This window comes from Hippichthys cyanospilos, chromosome 12, assembly GCF_059441005.1.
Source record: "Hippichthys cyanospilos isolate Australia breed blue-spotted pipefish chromosome 12, RoL_Hcya_1.0, whole genome shotgun sequence".
In the NCBI taxonomy this organism is placed as follows: domain Eukaryota; kingdom Metazoa; phylum Chordata; class Actinopteri; order Syngnathiformes; family Syngnathidae; genus Hippichthys; species Hippichthys cyanospilos.
The window spans coordinates 19,753,455-19,780,053 of record NC_142380.1 but is presented as its reverse complement, the minus strand read 5'-3'; the positions used below and the strand labels follow the sequence as shown (position 1 = coordinate 19,780,053).

At 43.5% G+C, this 26,599-nt stretch overlaps 2 protein-coding genes across 10 annotated transcripts in view; both read left to right on the top strand.

Moving 5' to 3' along the window:
• The window catches only part of LOC148415247 (myomegalin-like), a 47,084-nt gene extending 40,840 nt beyond the window's left edge, over positions 1 to 6,244 (top strand). The window contains exons 9-10 of the mRNA XM_088428819.1: positions 3,116 to 3,169; positions 5,590 to 6,244. Coding sequence (XP_088284945.1) covers positions 3,116 to 3,169; positions 5,590 to 5,730 — 195 coding nt within the window. The 3' untranslated portion in view covers positions 5,731 to 6,244. The remainder of the gene's footprint in view (positions 1 to 3,115; positions 3,170 to 5,589) is intronic.
• Positions 6,245 to 7,893: 1,649 nt separating this feature from the next.
• Positions 7,894 to 26,599, top strand: part of LOC148415246 (myomegalin-like) — a 42,338-nt gene continuing 23,632 nt past the window's right edge. For 6 of the 9 annotated variants that reach the window (XM_088428810.1, XM_088428817.1, XM_088428811.1 and 3 more), the window contains exons 1-18: positions 7,894 to 9,816; positions 11,197 to 11,334; positions 11,410 to 11,529; positions 11,599 to 11,691; positions 14,375 to 14,599; positions 14,679 to 14,837; positions 14,912 to 15,013; positions 15,371 to 15,508; positions 15,594 to 15,773; positions 15,835 to 16,017; positions 16,449 to 16,631; positions 16,699 to 16,815; positions 16,887 to 16,958; positions 17,053 to 17,153; positions 18,445 to 18,584; positions 22,435 to 22,532; positions 22,616 to 22,737; positions 25,325 to 25,493. In XM_088428810.1, the coding sequence (XP_088284936.1) occupies positions 8,554 to 9,816; positions 11,197 to 11,334; positions 11,410 to 11,529; positions 11,599 to 11,691; positions 14,375 to 14,599; positions 14,679 to 14,837; positions 14,912 to 15,013; positions 15,371 to 15,508; positions 15,594 to 15,773; positions 15,835 to 16,017; positions 16,449 to 16,631; positions 16,699 to 16,815; positions 16,887 to 16,958; positions 17,053 to 17,153; positions 18,445 to 18,584; positions 22,435 to 22,532; positions 22,616 to 22,737; positions 25,325 to 25,493 (3,603 nt within the window). In that variant the 5' untranslated portion in view covers positions 7,894 to 8,553. Of the gene's footprint in view, positions 10,520 to 11,196; positions 11,335 to 11,409; positions 11,530 to 11,598; positions 11,692 to 14,374; positions 14,600 to 14,678; positions 14,838 to 14,911; positions 15,014 to 15,370; positions 15,509 to 15,593; positions 15,774 to 15,834; positions 16,018 to 16,448; positions 16,632 to 16,698; positions 16,816 to 16,886; positions 16,959 to 17,052; positions 17,154 to 18,444; positions 18,585 to 22,434; positions 22,533 to 22,615; positions 22,738 to 25,324; positions 25,494 to 26,599 lie in introns of all 9 variants that reach the window. The other 3 variants (XM_088428814.1, XM_088428815.1, XM_088428816.1) reach the window with 3 other exon arrangements.

Below are 26,599 nucleotides of genomic sequence, written 5' to 3'. Positions count from 1 at the left end.
GGAGATTTTATCCAGTTAGAATTCAGCTAACGTATCGCCAGGCTGTATGTAATCTTCCTGCTCGTGGAGGCGCTAGGGCATTCGCTTCAACAGTTGCGGGCTTTTGCACAAGCGCAGATGGATGTGTGAGTGGCCCATATAACTTAATAGACAGCTATAATAGCCAATTGAGTCATAAGATCGCCATCTGGAGGCCTCACGTTGAACGTAACGAGAGTGGATGCTCACTGCAAGACGGCGGTGCAATGCTCAACAAGCAAGCTACGCGGTGTTGGCTTTGGCTGATCGCTTTAAGGGTGTAGTAGCTATTAGCTAATCTGTCTTGACTTCATTTTTCTGACTGGGCTACCAGTGGCGTGAGCTAACTCTGGCAAATAGTTTTGCTGGGAATGCTATTTGTTTACAAAGGATCGATTTAGCTACACTGGATTTAGCTACACTGGATTCGCAAACTTGAATTGTTTAACCAAGGCAGCAACGAGACACCAAAGCATGGCTTGACATACGCGCTACGGTGCTTTTAAAAACTTATGGGGACACCCGAGTGGATATACAATATTGCACATTTCAGTTCGAAGGTAAAGAGAGCTCCTCAATGCGCTATGCTGCTTTAAAAAACTTTTGGGAACATCCGAGTGGGTACACTGTACATCTCAGTGAAGACAAAGAGAGCATGAAGAGGTCAAGAAAACTCGGGAGATATTGAAAAGACTGCTCGATTGTGACCGCCATTTGTTTTGGTGAGTGCAAGCCTTTTCTGTATTTATTGGTTGTTGTTTTTTTAATATTGTGTTATTTTATTTCATTCATGTTCAGTTAATAGTAAAGAAATAAAATGTTCTTATTTTAAACTGTGATTTGTAGATTTATAATTTTGAGTTCATACAATTTTCGTGGATATTTATTTTAAATTATTATTAATTTTTTAAAGTTTTGACAGCATCTCGTGTAATGACAAGTTTTAATGGCTGATGCGGGTTTATTGACATTAAACAGCTCTGGAAAATAGCCTTTGTAGCCCAGTAATGCGTACTTGTGCGCATGATGGTTATTTATTCGAGAGTCTGACATCACAGAAGGCGTACATGTGAAAGTTACGGGCCGCCACTGCCCATTAGTAATGTATTCTCTGGGACGACTCCACAACTGTTTTCCACTGGATTAAATCCAAATCTTGCCATTATAAAGTGTTTGTGGGCACTTGTGTGGCAGAAATCTAGAACCTTACTTAAGTAGGCAATCGGAAATATGTGGATAGTGCAAATAACCCAGCCGACGACATCACCCGGGGCAAGACTGAAGAAGCTTTCCCAACCACATCGTTGGCACCAAGGACCTAAACAAGGTCCTTTGCCATGCTGAGGACCATTGGCCAATCAGACCAACAGTCTATCCCGAGCCACAGGATAGTGATTTGAGGAAACCCTTTGTTTTGTGACTATCAGCTCTGATCTTCAACTCCCTGATGTCAACATGTTTTCCACATGGAAGGCTACAGCTACATCCCTACATGTGGTGGCTGTCCGAGAGTCTTGCCTGCCTAATAATGCTGCCAAGTACTTTGAAGCTGAGAAGCTCCTCAGCAACCTGCCAGGTACAATCTGAGACCTTTCCCGAAGAGGTCAAGGCACTCGTTGCAGAACGATCATCACCAAACAACAGCCATTTGAATTCCTTATCTCCTGAATATGATAAGGATGAAGGGGTTCTGAGAGTTGGAGGAAGGTTGCGAAGAGCTGAGCAGTCCATAGAATCCGACACCATCCATTCAATTTGGATCTAAGTGCGCCACTGACAAAACTCATCATCCCAGATTTTAATGAGACCCTCTTACATCCTGGACCCGAAAGAGCGCTACTATAGCTGGACTGCGTCATCGTTTTTGGATTCTGTGTGGGTGAGAAGCTGTTAAGAGACACCAGAGCCAATGTTTGCAGTGCCAGGCATGGCGTGGCAACCCTTCACGTCGTTCGGACTGGGATGCGCCATGTCAGTCATGAAACGCTCCCCCATCAAAGGCACACACATTGTCAAGGCAGAAGCAGAGTGAGGAGCAGACGTTCACCAGACCGTTGGAAATCTCTTACCTAGATTTCTTTTATAATAAAATGGTATTTCAAGTGTAAACTCTCCATTGTGGGCGGCTCGGTGAATAGCACGTTCGCCTCACAGTTCAAAGGTCCCGGTTAAAATCCACCTGGCTCCCGCCTTCCTGTGTCGAGTTTGCATGTTTTCCCCGAGCCCGCGTGGGTTCTCTCCGGACACTCCAGCTTCCTCCCACTCCCCAAAAACATACATGGCAGGTGAATTGGACATACTAAATTGTCCTTAGGTGTGATTGGGCGTGTGATTGGTCGTTCGTCTCTCTGTGCCCTGCGATTGGCTGGCAAACAGTTCAGGGTATCTCCCGCCTACTGCCTGTAGCCAGCAGTTTTGTTTTGTTTTTTTATGTGAAAAGTGGGTGCACTACTTCGAGGGTTTTACTTATCGCGGGGGGATTCCCGTCCCCATTAACCTCAAAAAATGAGGGATCACTGTATATAATTTACAGATAGGAAAACAAGAAAATATGAAGAATTTAGGAAGATGAGATTTTATGTTTTGCTATAGTTTTTACACTGTTTCCAAACTGTTGTTTTGTCTTATACTTATTAACATAGAAATGACCAGAATTTGATTCTAAAATTAAGGACACGGGTACATACTATATTTGGTGAATGCTGGTAAATGTATATAGAAACAATGCTGAGAATTCGTTCAAAATAATAAGGAAGCATCATTCATTCATTATTCATCATTGAACACATTCCATTCATCCACAGCATATCTTCTCAGCTAAAAGAAACTTCTGAAGCAGCATAACAGTATGTCACATTGCTCAGCCTAATTTCTACAGCTGAACCTTGTAGGTCAAAGGGGTTTTTTCAGCAGTGCCAAGAATTGCCTAAGCACGTGCGCATTGGCACAAACAGGTGGCTGGCCACATTTACTCCTATTACTATAATGTTTTAGTGGAGGCTGTTTGTATGGCTTTCATTCAGATTACAAATGTCGTTTGTAGTTTTTCGTTTTCCACGAGGTGCAAATATTAGCACAATGTTTCTCTTTCATGCAGTTCTACCAGGAGGAACTCGGGCATGAGAGGCTGCGCATCGAACAGGAAATGCAGGTATGCCAAGTTGCCATGTAACAGAATAAGTGCAGTTAAAACCTGAACGCTCCTAAGACAAATTGCTAATTTTGGAAGTGGACAAAGCTCGCCTCCTCCTGCTCAATGACAAATACCGGTACATCAAATTTTCCGAACCAGGGCAAAGCTAACAAAGTGAAAGCATGTTTTGTAGAGGGTTCTTATTCGCACAAAGAGCTATCTGTGACACCCCTTAGGGAAGGACACATTCCTTCCTTCATATGCTCCTAAGCTTCAAAAGGACAGAGCTTTAGCTCACAGTGCCCACCAGTGCAAATATTAGATTATTTGTCATATATTATGTTGTCGCGCAAGCTATGATTTGTTTTCAAGGTGTCTCTGCGTGTTGTCAATTTAAGTATCAAATCCATTTGGTGGGCGTTCATGCAAATGTACCTGCTCAAATAATTCACACTGGATCTTGGCATACATAACAAAATGTGACAAGGGCAATTGCGTGCAAGTAGTATGATGAAATGATGATACAGGTGATCCCCCCTACTTCGCTGTTAATAGGGAGCTTCAACCCCCCCGCAAAGTCTGAAACCCTCGAAGTAGGGTGTCAGTTCCTAGATTTCTATGTACGCCCCAATATAGCCGCAGTAACCATAAACGATCCTTTTTTTGGGGGGGGGCGGGGGGAATTTTTTGCGTATTTTATTTCCTTTCTCCTATGATTTAACATTACATTATCCTTATTAACATTATTGTATATTCATTAAATAACTAATATTACTTAGTTTGTTGAGAATTTGTTCTCAGGACTGGTTATCTGCACCAAGACTCCGGTGAAAAAGTACGCACGCATTCATCACGTTGAACTTCACATTTATTTTGGCTCATGTATGGTGTATCATGTAGTATCTGTTGAATAATAAATTAACAACAATGTTAAAGTCAGCAAACTAACACATAAACCCTTGATGAACTTTAATCTATGAATTTACTGTATTTTTAGCCGACATTAGCGGGTTAGCAACAACTAACAACTACTAACTATAAAGTGCAACCTCACACACAAACGAACACATAAACAGAATAAACACTCGTCGCTTACTAAACAGACAGTAGCGTGCGTTATCAACATAAAGGATAATAAACTGAATATGAGTTTACGTTGTCATTCATTACGTCACCGTAAAAATCCGCGAAGTACTGAGACTGCGATATCTGAGACCGCGAAGTAGGAGGGATCACTTTATTATGATTCTCAGCCATAACAACCCACTGAGGCAAAACACATCTACATCATGGCCCATGTTATAAACCCAATGGTTTCATGGCTGTTATAGTATGAGAACGAAGAGTCGTGGAGTAAATGTGGTTCACATTTCATTTATTTATGTATTTATTTGTTAGTGAACTTTAAGAATCTGAACATTCAATTAACATATTTATTTTTTTTTTTTTATTGGCCAAAAAAGGATCAAAAATGGCAACATTCGTATTCTTGCTTTAATTAAATACTAAAGATAATTTACCAAAGTGCTTTAGGTAATTAAGTACAAAAGTAATTAATTACCTTAGATAAATAAGTACTAAAGCTGTAGCGATTAGTAATTAATTACATTAGTGATTTGTATTCATTTTTAGACCCTATATTAGCCTAACAATTGGAAAAAAATGTGAAATATATATATATATATATATATATATATATATATATATATATATATATATATATATAAAACAGAATAAGATACTTGAGATTGAATGTTCAGACACCTAATAAAATATAAAAGAATGTCTTTGAGATTGAATTAGTTAATGATTCCAAAACAAGCACCCACTACCGGAATATTGCATCACTCATAATGCATTATTAACATATACAACATTTTGCAAAGGAGTCACGATAACACCATATAGCAATAATAAATATGAGAAACATACAGCATGGTGATTAGTTGTAATTTATAATAAATTTATAATAAACAAAAGATTTATTGTCATATGTATAGTTGTACCATACAATGAAATTCTTATTCTGTTCACTTCCCCGAGCAGCAGACTACGTTCCATTATTGAGCAATAAATAAATAGCAATAAACAACAAACAGACAATGCTGCTAATAATGTAGTGCATAATATCATGTAGTGCAAACTTTTTTTAGTGCACGTTATTGTTTATGCGCGCAGTAGGAGACAGATTAGTTTGTGAGGGATTTGTTGAGAATCCGGATGGCTTGTCTGTAGAAGCTGTTTGCCATTCTGGCGGTCCTGGCCCTCAGGCTCCTGTAGCATCTGCATTATGGCAGCTTTTCAAACACGCTTGAGAGCCTTCCTGTTTGTGCCGTCCAGTTGCCGTACCAGGCTGTGATAGAGGTGGAGAGGACATTTTGGACTGCGTGTCTGTAGAAGTTGTTAAGAGTTTTTGCTAACATGCCAAATTTCTTAAGTTTCCGCAGAATGTACAGTCTCTGTTGGGACTTCTTGATGATCTGTCGAGTGTTGTGGGACCAGGTGAGATCCTTGCTGAAGTAGGTGCCAAGAAATTTGAAGGCTTTCACCCTCTCTACCTCAGTCCCATCGATGAATAGTGATTTGCGTGGCTCCACCTGCCGCCGTGGGTCAATGATCAGTTCATTGGTTTTGTCCATAGGTTTTGTTTTGTCTTAATGTGAAATTTTAATTCTTTTCACAAACCTCCAACATACAGTATGTATATGCAGTAGGATATGGGGCTTCTGTTTGAGTTCTATTTAAAAAAAAAAAAAAAACCTGCAGATTTTGGAGTATGTTTTGTGTGCATTCATTGGAACCCTGCGCGAAATTTGTCAGGTCACTGACGTTCGACCACAATGTGTCAGGTGGATCTCTGTTCCAAAAACCAAAAGTTAGATTCGCTGTGTACACTTGTCTTCACCAAATCCTATTCATGCTGTGTGTATTGTGACATGTACTTGTACACAAGTAGCTTCCTCTTCTAATAAATTTGCACTTAATTTGAAAAAAAAAAGAAGGGAAAGTATTATTCCGGCAAACAGCTAATATATACATATCGAACATGGTCATTTAAAAAAAAAATGTATAAAGTATGTTAAAATCTCACACACTCCCTGAATTGCCTTCATGCCCCCCCCCCCCCCCAATTTGAATATAAGCACTGAGCAGGAATGATTTGAATGTTTTGTGTTGAACGGAGTTCTCAAAGTCAAAAAGAGCAATATCGCTCCAGGCGAGTTCTGTTTACAGAGATAAAGTCGATGTGTAAGCGCTACAAAGGGGTGCCCTCTGTCGTATATGCATGCCGGCATCTCACACTGACTCCTATTTCAGGCAGCCTGCAGATAGATGAGCTGATTTGTTCCTCAGACACCCGTGCCATTTAGATCCCAATCCATGTTTTGACTGCTCTCACCTGTACTGCTGTACGGCAAAATTGGCCGAACAAAATTAATAAATTAATTGTATTGTGTTTTGTTGGTCTCTGCAGCTGCACCAATACAAATGCTAATATACATAGTTATGTAACAACTGGCCATAATGACCTTGAGGCCATCAGGTGAAATCTTCCCTGGCGGGATTCAGAAGTCACTAAACAGGCTAAATATTATCATTGAGTTTTTTTGGGGTTTTTTTCGGGTGCAAAAGTCACAGCAAGACGGCGTGACCATCTGCTCGAAAATGGATGACAGATGCCTGCGAAAGACCTTGTTGTTTAACGTTGACACTCACATCATTGTGGGGATCTCTGCTTCAGGCAACAAGGAAAATAGACAAAGTGGTGACAGTTCAGTTCTAGATGGACCCCGCCTCTTGCCCAAAGTGAACTGGGATAGTAACTCTCAATCATTTTGTCAATCCTGTGAAATATTTCTTTCAGGCCTTAAGCCCCTAACTTGCTGTCAGAGAAATCTCTAAAAGAAGACTAGGACAAGCTTAGCTGCTAAGCAGCAAAAGCAGTAACTCAGACCAGCCAAGATTGACTTTTTTCTGCCCAGGCAAAGGGAGAAGAGCTTGGCGTACGTACTCATGCGTTGCCAATAGCACTTATTCGTCGCTCAAGCGTCCCTGCCTGCTTTTTATTCATTCAGCAAAGCATTGCAAATTACAAGACATAACAAAAAGAGCCAGTCGGGCGCCACCAACAGCTGGGCCAAGGTCCCAGCTCAGACTTTCCTGCGTCAACAGCTTTATCTAAGGACCGGGACGAGATGAACTAGGACTGCATAAATGGATAGCAATGCACACTATTCCAGACAAGAAATAAGCACATTATGATAACAACCTAATATATGATTCTCTTCACACTAGCTCAAAGCATTTTTGGACTGCACACAGTTGTTGGAATCCCAGGTTTAAGATGCAAAACCATTTACAATGGTACAAAACAATTGACGTGCTGGACTGTTTGACGGCCTTGAGATAATATAACCACTCTGCTTTGACGATGATGTAGTGATACAACTTAATGCGGACACTGTAGTTAAATTTCTAGAGCGTCACTAATGTTACTCGGGAGTTGACTTTTTGAGTCAGCCGATTAAAAGGAGGAGGACGCAATCGACACAAAGCGAGACTTAGCGCTGTCTTTTTTCTGTAAAGCCAAACAAAGACAAATATTCGGCGCCTCTTTGTTAGGCTCTTTATTTATAGAAAAGGCGGCTTGCTTTAATGAGTATTTCTTGAATTATTTTATGAGTAAAGGGTAGACTGTGTGACGACCACGGTCTGTGAACCCACCCCTTTTTGTTCTGGGAATGGTACGCTCCGGCACTGAGCGTGTGGTTGAGCTAGTCTACTCAACGAGTTGATCTGCCCGGAAGATGTCAGGCACTGCGTAGCACCTGACAGTCGAGTCGTGCTAACGATCGTCTCTCAAATGAGAATAAGATTCGCGCCTGCGTTCGCCGGAGTGCAACCTTCTTCGAACTGGGAAAAGAGCTCCGGGATTCCCGGGTGCGCGGATTCGCAAGAAAAGAGGCGGCGGGACTGTCCTAAATCGCTAGACGGTGCGGTGCGGTGCGGGCGTGATGAAGCCGTGGCGGCAGTTGGCTGAAGGAATAGCGCAGAGCAGCGAGCTGGCTTCCCCAACAACCATGGTTTGAATTTGAAAACGTGACATTTTTATAATAGTTACGCCGCCGGGCCTGTTGCTATGGACCTGATAAAACCTGCCAGAGACGACGCACCTGGTACAGTTCTATTGTAATGGCTGACTAGACGCACTCCTATTTACTGTCAACACAAGGTTAACTGGAGTGGAAGGACAAGGATTTGTTGCTCATCATTTAAATTCTTAGCAGTGCTGGATAACATAATGAAACCAAGGTTATATCTGTGAAAACTCAAGGAGCAAGCTCGTAACTGAGCTGCAAGGCTATCCTGTACAGAGAGCTACACTTAGGCAAGCTTCATCAATGCTGGACACCAAGATGAAAGAGACATGTCGCATTTGCGGTCGGGATCTCTACGGCAACCAGCGCCGGTGGATCTTCCACCCAAGCGCCAAGCTCAACCTGCAGGTTCTGCTGTCGCACGCTCTGGGCTGGGAGTTGACGCGGGACGGCGGCGGGGAGTTTGCCTGCTCCAAGTGCGCCTTCATGCTGGACCGCATGTACCGCTTCGATACGGTCATAGCCCGTGTAGAAGCCCTCTCTATTGAGAGGCTTCAGAGGCTACTGCAGGAGAAACATCGCCTCCGCCAGTGCATTGGTGGCTTGTACAGGAAGACTAATTCGGCAGGGAGCACCGGGACTCTTGGCGATCAGCTAGATGCAGCGGGAGATGGGATGGTGGATATTTCTGGCCTGGTCCATGCCAAGTACTGCGCCCTGCTTCAGGAGGATCTTGTCTACTCTTTGTACGAATCTTGGGCCGACGATGGTGCAGACTGTCATCATCGTCAGCATCCTCAGTCTTCGGGCGTGCCGGGCTCAGAACTTGCAGCCTCCCATCGTTGTATGCCCGCCGCTCCTCGGAGATGCCGGGGCTGTTCCCACTGGCGCGTGGCCGACTCTGACTATGAAGCGGTTTGTAAGGTTCCCAGGAAGCTCGCACGTAGCACTTCCTGCGGCCCCTCCACCAGATATTCTGCTAGCTTTGTCGGAGGCAGTGTCAGCGCTGAGGACAAAGGAAACGGGGACGAATTGGATGAACCGCCGTCTTCTCCCACTCTCGTTCCTGGTTCTCAGGATGTGTCGAGGACTTCGGATAGTGAGCGCACTCTTGCGGGAACAGCCGGATCCAGTCCCTCTGTGGTGTCCCTGGAGACGACCGAGGACTACGTTCAACCCCGTGGCAACTCGAACGAACTCTCAACCTGGCGTCACTCCCAGATATGCGACAGTCGAGCTTCTCCGGGGCCAAGCCTCTCTCTGGCCCTCTGTTTGCTGCAGAATTATTCTGTCCACCGGCCAGTCCAAAGTGCCAAGGGCAGTAAACTTCCAGTGTTGCTTCGACGCGGCCCCAATCATGGAAGCTCGGACTTCCCTGATTCAATTCTGCAACTGAATTTTGGAACTCCAGATGGCAAAGGGTACCGACATGTGGGGACTCCTGAGCTGGAATGTGCCCCCCTTATTCAAGTGCATCTTGACTCAAACCGTGTCCTTAACCGGTATAATGTGGAAGACAATTCTGAGGATGTTTATATCGAGTGTCTGTCGCCAAAGCCGCATCAGGTACAACAGCTTGACCTTCAGGATTGCCAGTGTCATCCATCTTTGAGTTCCCTGCAAAACTAGGCCCCTCATTGATCAAGACTATCAGAAGCCTGAATAAAGTTGTTTCTTGGAAACATGCATAATCGCCGATGATGATCGACCTAGCCAATAATCGTTCCGTCCTTTCTTTGATTCTTTCTAACAAATAGCAAGCAATCAATTTGACTAAGTTTGCAACGCAGCAGGGTATGCAGAGGATTTCTGCCATAGTGCTTTGTGTCTTAAATGAAAGAGAATACAGTGAATATTAGCAGTCTGTAAGCTTCCAGCCACAACATGGCCTACTTGTTCTTAGTGTGTGTGTGTGTGTGTGTGTGTGTGTGTGTGTGTGTGTGTGTCGGCGTGCACCAAAAGGTCATTGTCATGTTAATGCACAGAAAACTGAAAACTAGACTAATATCTAACATCTCACTTGGCAGAATCCAAGGACAGCATTCACAATTCAACTATGATTCATTTGTTTAGATCTTCTAGAGTAAGCATAAGAGCTGCTGACTGAAGTAGGTCATGAGAGGGGGAGATGCTACTCTTGGTCTCATTTCTGTGTCCGCCTTCAAGGCAAAGCTAAACACCTGATGTTACCAAATCCGGTTCAGCAATTCCAAAAGTACGGACTACTCCAGAGTCAGTCACCGATGCAACCGTGCTGGGGAGTGCACATGTGGGTTATGTAAACATAATATTTGTACACAGCACTTTGACTACACTCAAGGCAACCCATGTGTGTAATAAAAGCAATGTCTTATGTAAGACACTTTTAGCAAATGATCACTTAAGACTTTTATGTATGTACAATTATGTAATACGCCAACAATGCCACTTCTGTTGTCTATTTTTTTTTAATTACATTTCAATGTCAGTCCTTACGACTACAGCGTACAAAATAGTTGAAAGTATGCTCAATTTTCAATTTTAATCAGATTAGACCACTGAGGTATGTGACATATTAGAATGGATTTTAAAAGTGTTTATGCAAAAATCACTCAAAACAATTATTGAACAAGTAAATACTTCCGGAACAATATTTTAAGTTCATAAAAATACTTTTATATTTAATAGGCTATACAATTGTATTATCCTAAAAATCCAGTTTCCCCCTTATCAGAATGCTTTGAACCGAATGGTCAATATGCCACCTGTCAATCATTTAGAAACTCAACCGATTAGTTTTTGATATCAGATTATTAGTATGATTTCAAAAGATGGCATTTTATGTTGATACTTTGTTGATAGTTGTTATGTACAATCAAAAAAACTCAACTCTTGGAAGCTGTCTCAATACTTTTGTCCCCATAATGTAGTTTCACTGCTCTCTTACCTCCGCTCTGTCACTCGTAGAACCTCGTGGAGAAGCAACAAAGCCAGCTGAACCAATATGAGTGCGCGGCCCGTCAATGTGTCAGCGAGCTGAATAAGGCCCAGCTGCAGGTCCAGTCCCTGCAGGCCAGGATCAGCGAGAGTGATTCCAACAATATGGTGAGAACAATCGAGAGAAAAACGACAGCTGGCCTGCCGCATGAGACTGACTGCCATCTGGGCATTCGTGCATAGAAGTTGCAAGAGAAGCTGAATGAGATGGAGCGTGAGCTTCGCTCGCTGCGCCAGGCCACTCAAAGTCAGGAGAGAACCATCCAGGACCTGACGGAATCCATCACCACCAAAGACACGGAGGTGAGTGTGTTAGGACAAAATGCGTTTGACTTGCTTGCACGCTCTAATCATTATCAGTTGCGCCCCAAGGCCCGGGATTTGTATCAGCTGATCGAGGGGCAGAACGTCACATTATACAAGCTGCGAGAGATCGCCCACCAGAATCAGCTCACGCAAAGCAAGGTCAGATGTTCATTATTCTGATGGCCCAAACTTAAGTGTCTCTTCAGTATCAAGCATCACTATGACTCAGTTACTTGGGTAAGTCCCATTTGAGAGAATTATAGATCTTCAACAATTTACGTTAAATATATCATAACTGAATTACAAATGCAATTCATGTCAATACAAAACAATTTGATGCAAATGAGTTGTTATCGATGCAAAACCTTAGCATATGCTAACATATACTAAAGGGCACAAACGAAAATGCGAATGAGCTAAACACATACATGGCAGTGCTATATAACATGCTAACATTAGCTAGCAGGTTCTCCTCTGTCACAAGTTGTTGGATCAACAAACAAACTCATTTTGGGCATATCATCATAAATGACAACATCCTTACAATGAAAGTACACAGTTTCATAGAGAGACAGAACAACGTGTGGCACCAACAGTGCTCTCAACTCAAGCCACACTGTCAGTCCTTACACAATTTTCCAGCACGTGAGCCAGGAACTAAAGCACGCGTTATCTTCTCTGGGAGTTACTGCTAAATAAAATACGGCTAAACATAGCACGACTTGTGAAGTACCAAACTGCAGCCCGAAATGGAACAGCACTCTTTTTTTTTTATACCTTTCTCGAGATATTTCCTTGTCCCCTCTGTAGCTTCACCTCCATGTTTTTCTTTTTTGTGTTAGACATGCTATGTATTGTTGTTGGTTTGGATGGTTGTTTTTATTTCACCCATTATTGTATGGATGCATCTTTCGTAGCAACTGCCATTGCATTTTCCTCTCTCTTTATTATCAATGTGTTTAGTTGTTTTATTTATTATTTTAATGTACTGGTATTGTAACTCATTTATTGTGGACTGATCGCTCGTGGCAACTCTGGAGACGCCTTTTCCGGCTTTGCGTGCAGCTGGTGGCAACTCTGGAGACGCCTCTTCCGGCTTTTGCATGCAGCTCGTGGAAACGCCAGAGACCTCTACCGGCCATTGCGTGTCAGAACAGAAAACAAATGTGAATAAATGAAAACACAGTCCACATTAAATAAGTTACAATACCGGTACATTCAAAAAATAAATAAATGAAATAAAACACAGTCCACGCTAAGTAAGTTACAACAACAGTACATTAAAAAAAATAAATAAATGAAATATAACAATGAGAAACATTTATAGTAAAGATCGAGAAAAATATAACGACAGCTGCTACGAATGAGGCATCCATTCAATAATGGGTGAAATAAAAACAATACAAATCAACAACAATACATAGCAAGTCTAACACGAAAAAGAAAATCATGGAGTTAAAGCTACAGAGGGGACCAGGAAATGCCTCGAGAAAGGTATCAAAAAAGGTGGCAACAGTTGGCATCAGAGAGGTGAAGCCACAGAGGGAACAAGGAAATGCCTCGAAAGAGTGGCAACAGTTGGCAACAAGTGTGGCATCATGTGGCATCTGCCACAAGCATGCTGTTGCCACAAAATGAGCCATCTCTTACTGGGAACGTCCCCATCTTGGATTGTGCTCGCAAGTTCGACTTGGCTGCACGCGTCAAACTGACGTCGTTCCAGCAACCGCGCCACATCGCGTGGTGTCTGGGCTGCCCAAATTTTCTTACCTTCTGGAATTTCTTTACTGCGTGGAAGCGACGGGCAGAAAACATGTCGGACGATCTATTGCTCATTGGTGTTCACCAGTGAATACCAGCAAGCAAGTACACAGAGACGAGAACGCTGATTTAAAAAAAAAAAACAACAACAACAACAAAACGCTTGGGTGAATTTCAATCATTTGAATCTACTAGCTGGCGAGATTCCACGCGTCTTATTTCACGTGTCAAGAGTGGGACGCGATGACAATGCTGAAGTTGGTTTCACTGGCGCTCCAGAGATAGCAGGTTTCAATTCCACATTAAAAGTCTTTAGATGATAATGTTTACCACATGTTTGCATGTCAAAAGTCTCTGCTTTTCTCAGCTCCTAGTATACCGTACCAGCTGTCAATTGAGACCCATTTTGGAAAATCCAATTGGCAAAAATTAGAACAAATTGTGTTTGACATGACCAAAAATGACATTTTGACTGCTAAGCCCATACTCACTTTGAGTGATTCTGGTACTTTTGAACAGTTTTTTTTTCTTGCAAAAAAAACTAATAAGGCTGCTGTAGGTGTTCTTACAGGTCTGTTGTAGTATGTGCTTGGTGCTAAGTTGGCTTCATTTTCAATGGTTTGCACTCAGCAAGTTTTTGCCGTAATTATTTACTTTATTTATTTTAGTTTGTTATTTTAAGTATCAAGCCTTGTTTATACAGTACAGTATATACTGCTTGTTTTTTTGGTGTTGTTTTTTTTAAAGTGCAATTAATAGACACGTTCGACCAAACATGATGAATAATTGTAATTAATAATTGTGATTGCAATATTGACCAAAATAATCGTGATTATTATTTTGGCCATAATAGTGCAGCCCTAATTTTCAAGGTATTTTTTGCATGTGAAAAAGTAATTTAGTGATCAAATAATTATAGACAAAATACTCACTTTTTACTGTTGAAAAGGTTTGTACTGTATGAGATCAGCATCCCTTTATCCACATCAGCTGATCCACAAACCCTTCTATTCAAGCAGAAGAAGAAGAAAACTCTGGCCAGTCACAGCAACCACTCGCAAATCTGTAATTTCCCCTATAGCCTCGAGAAGGGGCCAGTGAGTCAATGACACTTGCCCAGCTGCAGGGAGAGCTGGTGGAGGTGCAGAGCTCCCTCTTCTCATTGGGTCTGGAGCTGGACGCCAGCCAGAGGAGTCTCAGACACAGTCAGAGACAAGCTGAGGATCTGGCCCGCTTCAAAGACCGACTGAATGCTGACCTCCAGGAGGTGCTGCAGCACAGAGAAGAGACTGAGAAAGACAATCAGGTGGCTGGCTATTTAAAAGCAAAGCGGGACATTTGTACCGGTCGAATGGCTGAGTGGAGAACTGGCCCGTTTGCTGCAGGACCTGCGTTGCACACTTCACATGATGCGTGGTGAGTTGCGGGTCAAAGAAGCAGCGCTGAAGGAGGCGGGGGCCCAGACGCTGGCAACGGCGCAGGAAAAGGACGCAAGCATCGTGAGGCTCAGTCATGCCCTGAAGGAAAAGGAGCAACAGCTGCAGGTAAGGCCTCACATGCTGGTGGGTAGTCTGCACCTTACCCCCCCCCCCCCCTTTTTTTTTTTTTTTATTGCTAGGAGTACTCAGAGATGTTTGAGACACCGGGAAGCTCCACGTCAAGAGATGCGCTTATTAACAAATTAAGAGAGCGAATTAAAGATCGAGACAGAGCTTTAGAGGTAAGATGCAAATATCTGTATTCTTTTCTATATCCTTAATTGTATAAGATCATATATGGAGCAAACTAATTCAGTATAAACATGTACCTTTCCCCACACTGTACAGTCAGTCTTCAGAGGTTGTAAATGAAACAATAGAAATACTCAAAATTCTGCCTTTAAAGTCAGCCAGATTTTTTTGTCAGAATTCTGTCAGTAAATGAAATAAAACTATAAGGATATTTCTCAGTTTGCGAAGTGAAACAAAGTATTCAGTGGAAATTCTGACAATGAAGTGAGAATTCTGACTTGATTTCATGGGGGTAGTCGTTCGACTAAGGTGAGTCACATTTTGTAAATCCCTACCACGTCCCGCAGCACTCCATTGATGACAAATTCCGCCAGCTGGACGAACGCGAAGGCCAAGTGAGGTCACTGCAACTAGTGCTGAGGGAAAAAGACCGCGACCTGGACCGGCTCGGCTGCCTCTTGTCCAACAATGAGGAGACTGTTGCGGTACGCTCCGGCCCTGAGCTTGAGCCCGACTTCCTCAAGCAGACGCTCGCCATAACCCTAGTGCACGCTCACTGGCTGCCCTCAGAGTCTGGATGCGGCGGTCCGGGCCAAAGATCTGGAGCTGGAGCAAGCGGCCGAGGCCTACAGGAACCTCCGCTGGCTCAAGCAACAGAGCGAGGAGAGGGAGAGTGGCGCTCTACGGGAGAAGGACACCGTCATCGGCCAGCTGCAAGCAGCGCTGCAGGCTCGTGGCAAGGAGGCGCAGGTTGCAAAAATGCCCGTCCCGCTTTCACCAGAACAAAGTTGAGCAAAGCGCCCTCTCGCAGGCTCTGACGGTGGCCCTGGCGGCCGGCCGCGCCGAGGCACTGGAGGAGCTCAAGGCCGAGCTCCGGCTCAAGGAGAAGCTCTTCCAGGAGCTGCTGTCCGACCACAACCGCCAATCCGGCCGACACCAAACACGGGTGTCAAACCTGCTCGACGCCCTTGCTGCCAAGGACCAGTACCTGCAGGTAGCCACCGCTTCCAGTTTACTCACTCGTTGGGCCTGAAAACTTGCGCTGTCTTGACTTTCTAGTGCAGTGCTTCTCTTCTTTCTTTTAATGCACTCACTTTCGCTACTGACATCCGTATCCATTTCTATAACAAACTATAGCAAAGAAGGCTCACAACGTTTTGCGAAGGAGTACTAGAATAGAATTCAGCAATTAGTTGCTTCATGTTCCGATTCATTTGCACTTCATTTCAAAAGAAAACTGTACTGTTCTTGTCAGGGCATGAAAAGTCATTAATTTATCTTTGCTGGTACTACACGTACCCCGGATTTGACAACCACTGTACAGGTGTACTTTAGGTCTTGTTAGATGGGTGAATGTCGCGCTTCGTAAGTGCGTGCACATTTTGGGGTTCTTGCCTAAGTGTGTTCTCTTCCGTCCTCCACAAGGATAACTGGTACAGGCTGTCCTTGGTGATCCGTGAGCGCACAACTCAACTCCAGGAGGCACGCCGGCAGCTGGCACACAGAGAGCATCAGCTGTCCCAGCTGAGTCTGGACAATGAAAGGGAGATGGGCGGGGAAGTGCAGCATCTGCAGGCTCTTCTTCGAGAGAAAGAAGCCTTTATCAAGGTAGCCCGCTTGTACTTTCTTTGTTGCCCCCGTGCGGCGTATTTACCGCGTTTTCGCCTGTGGTCAGGAGCTGATGGCAAACCAAGAGGAAGGAATGATGCCGTCGTCGTCAGAAAGCGACCAACACGTCGAGGCTCTCCGGGATGAAATACAACTAATGATGAAGAAGGAGAAGGAAGCCCAGGTACATGCTGACATCTGTTTTTCTTTTGTCTGTGTTTCTATCAAGCAATTTTGACCCAACTTTATTTACAGAACGAACTCTCTGAACTGCGTTCATCTTTGGCCGCCCAGCGGGCAAAAGGAGCCGCGACAGCAAGTACCCAAGTATGCTCTTGCATCATTCAAGGGATGCGTGAGCGCGGGTCGGCTCGAAATCACTTCAAATCTCTTTTTTTTTTTTATCCCCATCACAAATCAGCACGTGCTGGAGCAGCTGGTGTCAGAATACCATCAACTGAACGGGGCCCTGAGGGCAGAGAAGAGATTATACCAGAATCTGGTTCACAGCATTGCTGACAGGTCGGTCACAGACACAGATTCAGGTGCACGTGAACATGGAAATGAAAATGAGCTATTGTAATGTTCTTTTGGAGGCAGCTGGAGTATGTCATCTGCTCGAGAGCCTGTAACTGATTAACAATATTAACAAAAACGCCCAAGCTGGGACAGGCTCTCTTCAGCCAATACTTTCTGATAGCTTTCTTGGCAGCTGCCAACAGTACCTTAATAAGATAAACGTAATTCTTTTCCATCCCTTCTGGTATAATTCCTTAGGTGAAGACAGGAGAATGATACACAGACATCAAAAGGCAGGACCCTGGAAATACAGTAAACTCCGCCACCCTCCCCCAGAAAATTTGGAGGACCAAAAAATGTGAGCGTGATAAGCCACGGGCTCCGCACGGTCCCTCCAACATCCCAATTGTTTGCCAGTCTGTTTAGATTTCCTTCTGGGGGTAATAAAATCGCGAATCAAGTTTTTCCAGCAAAAGTCTCTCTCCAGGTCCATGAGACTGTGGATGAAGTCTGTGTTTTCCAAGAGTCCAACCATTTAGTAATAGTAATACCACAATAAGTCCATTGGCTGTAACTGTGGTCCAGCAGAGATGGTGTGAATTCAATAGCAAATGCTGGCCACCTAAGTAAAGTGATCTGTTCCTCGAGTTGGAGTTTCCGAACTATGTTTCCCCACACTTTCAATGAAAAATTAAGCCATTGACTGGTTGTCTGTAATGTTTCCTTCTCCATTCCGACAAATCCAAGTACAGACTCTATTGGCGTGTCTGTAAGAGATAACTCCATAGTTTTTCATTTAGCCACATAAAGTGGGTAATACCAATTTATCAAAGGTCTCAGCTGGGCCGCCAAATAATACGTCCCTCAGGGAGGGCAGGAACATGCCACCCTTTTCCACTGAGAACTAAAGGGTGATGATTCTGACCCTTGGCTTTTTATTACTCCAAATAAATCGCAAAATATGCTGGTTCCATTCCCTGAATTGTGTTGGGGGAATATCTACCGGCAAAGACAAAAAGAGATATAATTGTCTCGAAAGGATGTTCATTACTTTAAAACTGTGTTAACCTCAGGCAAGTAGTTATTTAAAATTTCAGATTCTGCTAAATCTGCCAACGCTCTGCACCTTTTGCCTTCTTTTGAAATTTTAGAGAAATTGATTTACTGTAGATAACCATATTCTTTATTTTTGACAGCCAATATTTTCTTTTTTTCTGCAAGCAAATATCGACTCCAAATGATGGTTATCCGCCTCCTTGACTACTATTTGCTTATTGTGCTCCCCAACCTGCAGCCCAGATGCGGTCCTGGCTCTCCACACTCAACTGGATTCTGTCCAGGCGCTCCGTGGGCAGCTAGAGGAGGTCCTGTCCCGGATCCAGAGCTTGGCCCTGGACCTGAAAAGGGCCTCCAAAAGGCAGTCTGACTCAGGAGGTGGGAACGCTCAAGGTCCAGCTTCTGGCTCTGCAGGCGGCGCTGTCATAGATGCTCTGTCATGATGCTGAGGAAAACTTACGCCAAAAAAATTGTGCTCATAGATTTAAAAAGAAAAAAAAGCTGCAACATAATCAAAGAAGACTAACCTGAATGGAACCATGTTTTTTTTATATACTTTATGGTGTTGTGAATGTGTTCCATATGCTTTGAAAAAAAACAACTGCATTTTGCTTGTCCGTGCTAACTGTTCTATTTTGCCATTCTTTCTGTGCCGTTTCTCACCTGTGTCACTCTTGCAGCATTAGAGCCGCAGTCACAATTTCTTCAGGTCTTGTGGAGAAATTCAAGCCCATGCCTTGAAGTGAATGAGAAGTTTAGGAAAGCGTCTTTGCTGCGCATTGTTTCATTCTCAAACTCGAATACACATATCAGTCAACTGACGGCCATAGGTCTCAGACAGTGGGGGACTTCTCTGCTTCCCCCTTTCGGGTGGAGGGTTCAAATCTAGCCAACTCAGAACCTTGGAGATACACTCTTGGAGATACATTGGAGTCCCCCACAGTCCGAGACCTATGGCCGTCAATTGACTGAAATGTGTGTTCGAGTTTGAGAATGAAACAATGCGCTGCAGAGACGCTTTCCTCCACTTTTAGGTGTTATGGTGTCTGACCCTTTTAAAATCACAGCTGGCAGGCTCCCTGGGGGGTGTGACCAGATTACAATGCCCAACTGATCTCTTTACAAGTTAAGAATGAAGAAGAAGCAACCAGTCTATATTACACTATGTATCACCAGAGAAAATATTTCATATACCGTATTTTCCGCACTATAAGGTGCACCGGGTTATAAGGCGCACCCTCAATTAATGATGTATGTTAAAACTTTTTCCATAAATAAGGCACACCGGATTATAAGGTGCACCCTCAATTAATGACATTTTTCAATCACAGTATAGTAATACTGAAAGTAATAATAACTCAATAAGTCTAAACTCTCAATAGCATAATAACTCAATCACAATACGACCAAACTTGTTCAACTGTAAACACACAAAAAAAAAACAGGCAAAGCTTACTTTATCAGTTCATTCCCCATCTACCAATCCCAATTTCAATATTGATCTATATATAAGGTTCACCTGATTATAAGGCGCACCAACAGCTTTAAAAAAAAAAAAAAAGGCTTTTCGGTGCACCTTATAGTGCGGCATATATGGTAATACATAATAAATGAAATAATTCATTATCCTATAAAAAAATACATAAATCCCATCAATATATACATACATACATACAAAGACACAGTGTTGGGAGTAATGCATTACAAAAGTAATGTAATTAATGCATTACTTTTTGCTATAACACGGTAATGTAATATATTAAACACACAAAAATAGTAATATTGTACTTTCATATATGAGTAAAGTAATGCATTACAATGCATTTTTAGCCTGAAAGTGGTGTGTTCGCCCCAAGTTCAGCAAGATCAGAGGAGAGAAGTCCGGGGCAAAAAGTTTACTTGCTGTCGTTAGTATCTACAGTCTTTTGTATGTAGAAGACATGCTGCCGCTTCCCTCAGTGGCTTAACCAGCATTTGGAAACCTTGTCAGCAAGATCCCTGTCACAACTAGCATACATGAGAAGGTAAGCTAACGCCAATTTTCACTGTACAACTGTTTGGTCAACATGTATCAAGGTGAAGCGCACACTAACAATGATGTACTGTAGTCACGCTGTAACGTTAGCCTCACCGAAAGCATCTGCCGGCTGAACTTCAATATGAATATTAACAATGAAATTGTAAAATGCACTAACTTTTTGGCTACAGCATAAACAATGTATCACTATGCTGTGAAGTTTACAAATAAAAGGATTAAGTAAAAAAAGGATTAAAATACAATAAAAGGGTGTTTATTGTGACCACCACCACTTTCAGGCTAAAAATGTAAAAATACATTGTAATGTATTACTTTGCTCTTATTTGTTTCGAGCCCTGTGGTTGGCTGGCAACCAGTTCAGGATGTCACCTGCCTACTGCCCAAAGTGTGTGTGTGTGTGTGTGTGTGTGTGTGTGTGTGTGTGTGTGTGTATATATATATATATATATATATATATATATATATATATGCACTTATCTGTACCTCAATATGTGATGTCCTGAGGAGGACAGCAGGGGTCGCAGTTTTGCTATTGCATTGCAGCGCGTCGGGTTGATGCGTGATTAGTTTGCGGTTGTTTTGTTGACTGGCTGTGTGGCAGCCCTAACATTTGATCGGAGCTTTACAATTTGTACATTACAGTCTAAACATTAGCTCAGTTTAATGCGAGATGGTAGTCAATATAAATAGTGCTATTAACTTATCTTCTGCCATACATTAGGCCTGGAAGCGCTCATCAGACATTAATTGTCCATACTTTTTTATTTCAAATGCAACTAAATAAACACGTGTTGTCTTTCTCTGTTTAAGAAAATTGCTTCAGTCTATGGATTTTTTTTATGTTTATTGTGAGTATTGAAAAATATATTGAGAATATCCCACCCCAGAAAGTCCAGATTTGATCCAAATATGGATCCTGAATCGGATCCAGAACATCCCTGCTTCCTTTGTTTGATTTAAAAAATAATCCCAGTAGCCTCAACAAAGAGTTGATTGATAAACCAAAACACATATGACAATTTCCCTGAATGCCCCAACTGCATTCTGTGTTTGCGTGGCCGCCAACTGGCCAAGTTCCAAACACCAAATGAGCAAAATGGTCACACTATCATTGTGCCAATGTTGAAATTTGCCAGGAAGTCCGCTTCCCTCAACACCAAGTGCACAAGTAGGTACTCATACTGCTGAAAGCCCAAGAACAATGTCAGAAAGCACCACAGAGCCCATATAGCACTTTCCTACTGTTCACCATTCATGTCATGCAGTAAACCTACTTATACTCAGTCGCAGTAGTGTGGCACTGAGATGCACACTGAGCCTTTTGAACTTTTTACACTTTGACCACTCAGAATATCCATAACCCTATCTGTGATCCGTTTTCACAAAAGCAGTCTTATTTTGGGAAGATACATTTTGAGATATAGCCAAAAAATACACATTGTGGACAGAAATGTACATTTTGGCTTTGTACAAAACCAAGCTCCACTTTCATTTTATAGCAGCAAGAAGGGTCAATTCGAAAGTATATGAAAATAAGAGAATCATAGTCGAAGCCCACAAATGAAAGACGAATGCGGCAAAACTTGAAATGCATTTTTCACCACAAACTAGGGATTGCAACCTAGGAACATTCAAATTGCTGCAACCTGGTCAATGTTGGCGCTACCATCATATAATATATATCATTTTGAAGTGAAGTGTACTGCTAGAAGACATCCATAGCACATTTTTTGGTTTCGTGAAAACACATCACATCCTCCCTTCATTGGACAGTCAAAGTCCAATAAATGGACGAAACACCAAAGGGCAAATCTTGAAACGACCTTATCTAGTCAAGATAAAGCCATTGATTTCAATGCTAACTACATTCAATCAGTCAGATGACTTGTTTCTAAAGGCATACATTTTGATACAGCTCAATGAATGTAATGAAACAGAATACCGTCTTACATAACATGGCACAGTATTTTTTTCCAGTCTCTGGTTTTCAGTTGCTTTGCTACATCCCGAGTTTGTTTGAGATGAGCTAACGTTTCCCTTCAGCCCTGTGACTCCGTCAGAGTGGAGACAATGCGAGACGAGTCGGAAAGCTGTCAAAATGGCAGAAATAACTAGGGAGACATATAGGGCATATAGAGTAAAGTCATAGGACATGTGCATTTGTGTGATATGCAGTGGCTGTGTTTCCAGATGTGAGCACCGAAGAGGAGGAGGGGGATGACGACACGCGCAGTGACGACTTCACGGACAGCATAGAGGAGGACGACAAAGTCCCGTCCGCCAGTCAGGTTGCCTTTTCTCTTCCGTATCACATGAACTTCACGTTGCGTGACACCATATGAACAATCCACTTTTGTTTGTGTTGTCTCAGCGGGCCTGTGGACGTGGAGTGTATGGATTAATGAGAACCAGTACGCAGGCGGCTCAGGCGGAGCTGAAAGAAATGCGCTCGCAGCTGGAGAGGGAGGGCTTCACCTCGCTCACCCACATGAGGTGCATACTGTATTTTTCCCTTCCTGATGAGCATGGCGGGACCAAAATTGGGGCACGAGTAGGTCCTGCCAGGGCTACTTGAGATTTCAACAGGCTTTCTGGAGAAAACCTAATGCTGTCACAAAAACAGTAGCCTTTTCAAATGAAGAGCAAATCAGTTGAAACATGAAGTCATGTTAACGCTAAATTGTGTTAGAGCAACTTCTTTGCCAAACTTTGTGCACCTTTATTCTCTTAACTTTTACAGGGATGGGCTTTCTCATAAGTAAACTTGAAGCTGATCTGATCGGCTGAAATTTGCCATGGTGTGCAAAAATGGCGGTCGGCTCCTAACGTCATAATTTGTCAAGCTGTTCTGTAAATTATAAGCGTTTTTTGGGGAAACATGACAACTTTCATTTGCGCTCATGTTACTGTTCATTCTATAGAATTGTCGTAATGCTTTATTTCATAAATAGGCGATTTCACATTCAGGACTTTTGGAGCCGATCATGATTTGCAATCAGCGAGTTTAAAAATAATGTTTTACCAATCTGATCACAAGATGTCACAGGAAAAAAACAAAAATAGTCCGAAGGTGCCACTGGCACCAAAGGGGATGCGCCCTAGGAGCAGAGTCAGGCGGGCAACCCGGTTGCCAGACGAGATGAGCCCTGCGGGGCGAGTCAAGAGGGCGACACGGGCGACAGACGTGATGAGCCCGGCGAGGCGAATCAGGCAGGCGGTCCGGACGCCAGAGCAGATGCGCCCGGCGGGGCGAGTTAGGCGGGCGACCTGGGCGCCATAGCAGATGGGCCCGGCGGGGAGAGTCAAATGGGCGACTTGGGCGCCCGATGGCAAACAGCAAGCCACCCCAGGTAGGTTTGTGTCCCAGATGCCCCTGGAGACCGGCAAGCAGAGGCGCCATCAGCCGGGGCCAGAGGCGCCGTCCGGGCGCCGTCAGGCGCACATCGATGACTCGGGCGCGTCAGGCGGAGGGAGACGCGCCGAAGGAAGGAAAAGGTCACCGTTACTAGCTCGGTGGATAATCAAAATCTGAATCGAAATCATAGTCTGAAGTGCAAGGGCTAGAAAACGGAATATCGTAACCTACATTTAAAGTGTCGTCAGAAAAGGGACGCCGGTGAACAAAATCAGGACCGGTACGGGAACGAAACGTGACGAATGGGGGGCAATCCTCAATGTCGGAAAAATCCGAATCTAACGTGTAGTGAGGTGCACGCACTGGAGAGGAAGATTGCTCTGGCGAGTGAACCGAAGGTGAAATATCCTCTAAATCAGAAAAGCCGAAATTGTGAAAAACGTTCGGAGACAGAATAGCGTCATAAGGGAGGTCGGAGGAACACGAGGGAAACGCGGAAGTGACTCGTGGGAGAGGGGTTTGAAGCGGGGACAGACGCGGACTCCTACGGAAGAAACACGGAAGAAAAGACAAGAGGTCTCGGGGAACAGTGCTGGCCGGCCGGCTGAGAGCGGATGCGGGCGGGATGGCGGCGTCGTGTCCGCCGCCGCGAGCTTCCTGCTGGGTCCTGGTTTGGTCGGATCATTCTGTCACAGGGGTGTGATGCAGGGAGGTAGGCTGGCGTGGTTGCGGATGTGGGTGAGGACCCAAATGCAGGGAGGCATCGGTACAAGGAATGGGTGAAGCGATCCATGTTTATTACAACAAAGGGCTGGCAGGAACAAAAGCAGGGAAAAAATAGGACGGGAAAAAACTCCAACGAAAGGCGCAGGCAAAACAGAAAACAAACACTAACGGGCAGGTGGGACGGGCAACGCGGGACTAGACGGGACTGACAGACGACAGGTGAGACACGACTATGAGACGACAATGATCCGACACGGGCTGTAACGAAAACTCTGCTTAAATACACACAAACTAATTAGACAGATGTGTGACAGCTGGGAAGGGAGCAACAGGCAGGGGAAGCGGATTGGTGGACACATGACGAGCAAGTAACACGGACAGGTGGACCAAAACAAAACTAACGCAGGGAGACGCGATAGGAACAGAAGCGGGAACTATAAAAACAGGAAAGAACAGAACCCCTCAAAATAAACCCACAACCCAAAATCCAACAAACCATGACAACAAGATAGGGCAATACGTCTCATAAAATAACTTATTTACTGCATGTACTTGTATTCTGTTGATAAAATATCAATCAAAATATGTATATAATATTAATGCAATAAAACATTTTTTCTATGGTTTAACAAACTTTGCCATGCCAATGAGTGACTGAAAGTCAAGACCCAAAATAATGGTGCAAGGACTTACTATTATTAATCACTGTTATTAATCATGATTGCTTTACAGCGAGAAGTTAAATAAAGAACCCATGCTACTACAAACATTCCTTCGCTATTTCTATAACTAGAAAATGTGTACCACCTTGCAAATAAAATGCATAATGCGTGTCACCCCTCAAAATATTCATACAATATATCAGTTGCAAAAGTGTTTTGCACTGCTTTTACTTGACTAAAAAGAAAATTTCACGTAATTGAAAAGAGCTTTATCTAGCACAGCACCTCGTTGTTCCCTTTGTAATTTTATGGCAACGTTGTGGTGTGTTGCTGAAAGGAGCACCCTGCGGAGTCTTCGTGAGGAGAACCAGCTCCTAAAAGTACATTGGGGATCGGGGACAGACGGCTGCAGGGCTCACTGGGGGGACCAAGATGACGCTACTGATGAAGAGGACGATTACATGGAAGATGATGAGCAGCCGCTTACATCTTCAGTGACTGTCCAGGTAAAACCACCTGTCAGCATGTGTCTACACACAACAGTCCATTTTGACTCAGAAAGACAGGGTAATTACATCGGACGTGTTTTCAGCGGTCAAGACTTGAATGAATCAAAGGATGTAGAGCAAAAACCAATGTCCATCACAATGAACGCATTCTCTTTGGATCATGTGACAATGGCAAAAGGCCCATTGCATTGCATTCTGGTCTGTGATTAGATGCAATTGTGTTGCTCTTCCCTGCTTCCTCTCTACGTTGCCAAAATATGAATGCTAAGTCCACTGAGGAGGCCAAGGCTGTACCTTGCCTTTTACCCACTCTCTTGATTTAACTAAGGCTTAGCGGGGCTTCTCAAACATCTTGGAGTCAGGGACCCCTTTTAGAAAGCAAACTTTCCATTGCAAATGTTTGAAGAAAAAAAAAAAAAGCTGAACTTAAGTGCCCTTTTTATTCAGTAACAGATTCAATTTCACAACAGGTATATTTGTTACTTTTCAGCAACACTGAAGTTTAGAAAATAAAAATTGCACGCCTCTTTATAACAAAGCGGGTCAGTTTCCCCCAAACAGGTTGCTGCCAATTACTTTGTTCAAAACAGCATTGTAAAATCAAATGCCGCTCTAGCTTTGCTGGCTTCATCCCCTCATTAGCTAGCAATTGTGGACACAAAGCGCATTTTAACAAATTTCCAAATGATTACTGTCATGTTTCAATTGTGGTTTTGGGCTGGGTTTTCTGTTTTGGGGGATGTAGGTTTTTTCAAGTTGTGAGTTCTTTTAGTTCTTTTGTCTTGCACTCTTGGTTTCCCTCGTGTTGATCCTCGTTAGTATGATTTGTTTCCACCTGTGTACTCGCCCTCCTTGTGCCACCCAATCAACTCCCTCTGCCTTTTGTTTCTCCCCAGCTGTTTCCTGTTTACTTGCCTAGTCCCTAGTCTATTTAAGTCTGAGTTTGCTTTTGCTTCGTGTCGGGTCATTGTCCTTGTAAGATTGTCGTTTTGCTCATCATCAGAATTACAAAGTACCAAGTTACCCCGCGGCGCTTAGTTAGTCTTTGCCTCTGTTCGCCTTAGTTTCATGTTTCCCTCTTCGAGCCTGCCGTGTCTGCTGTT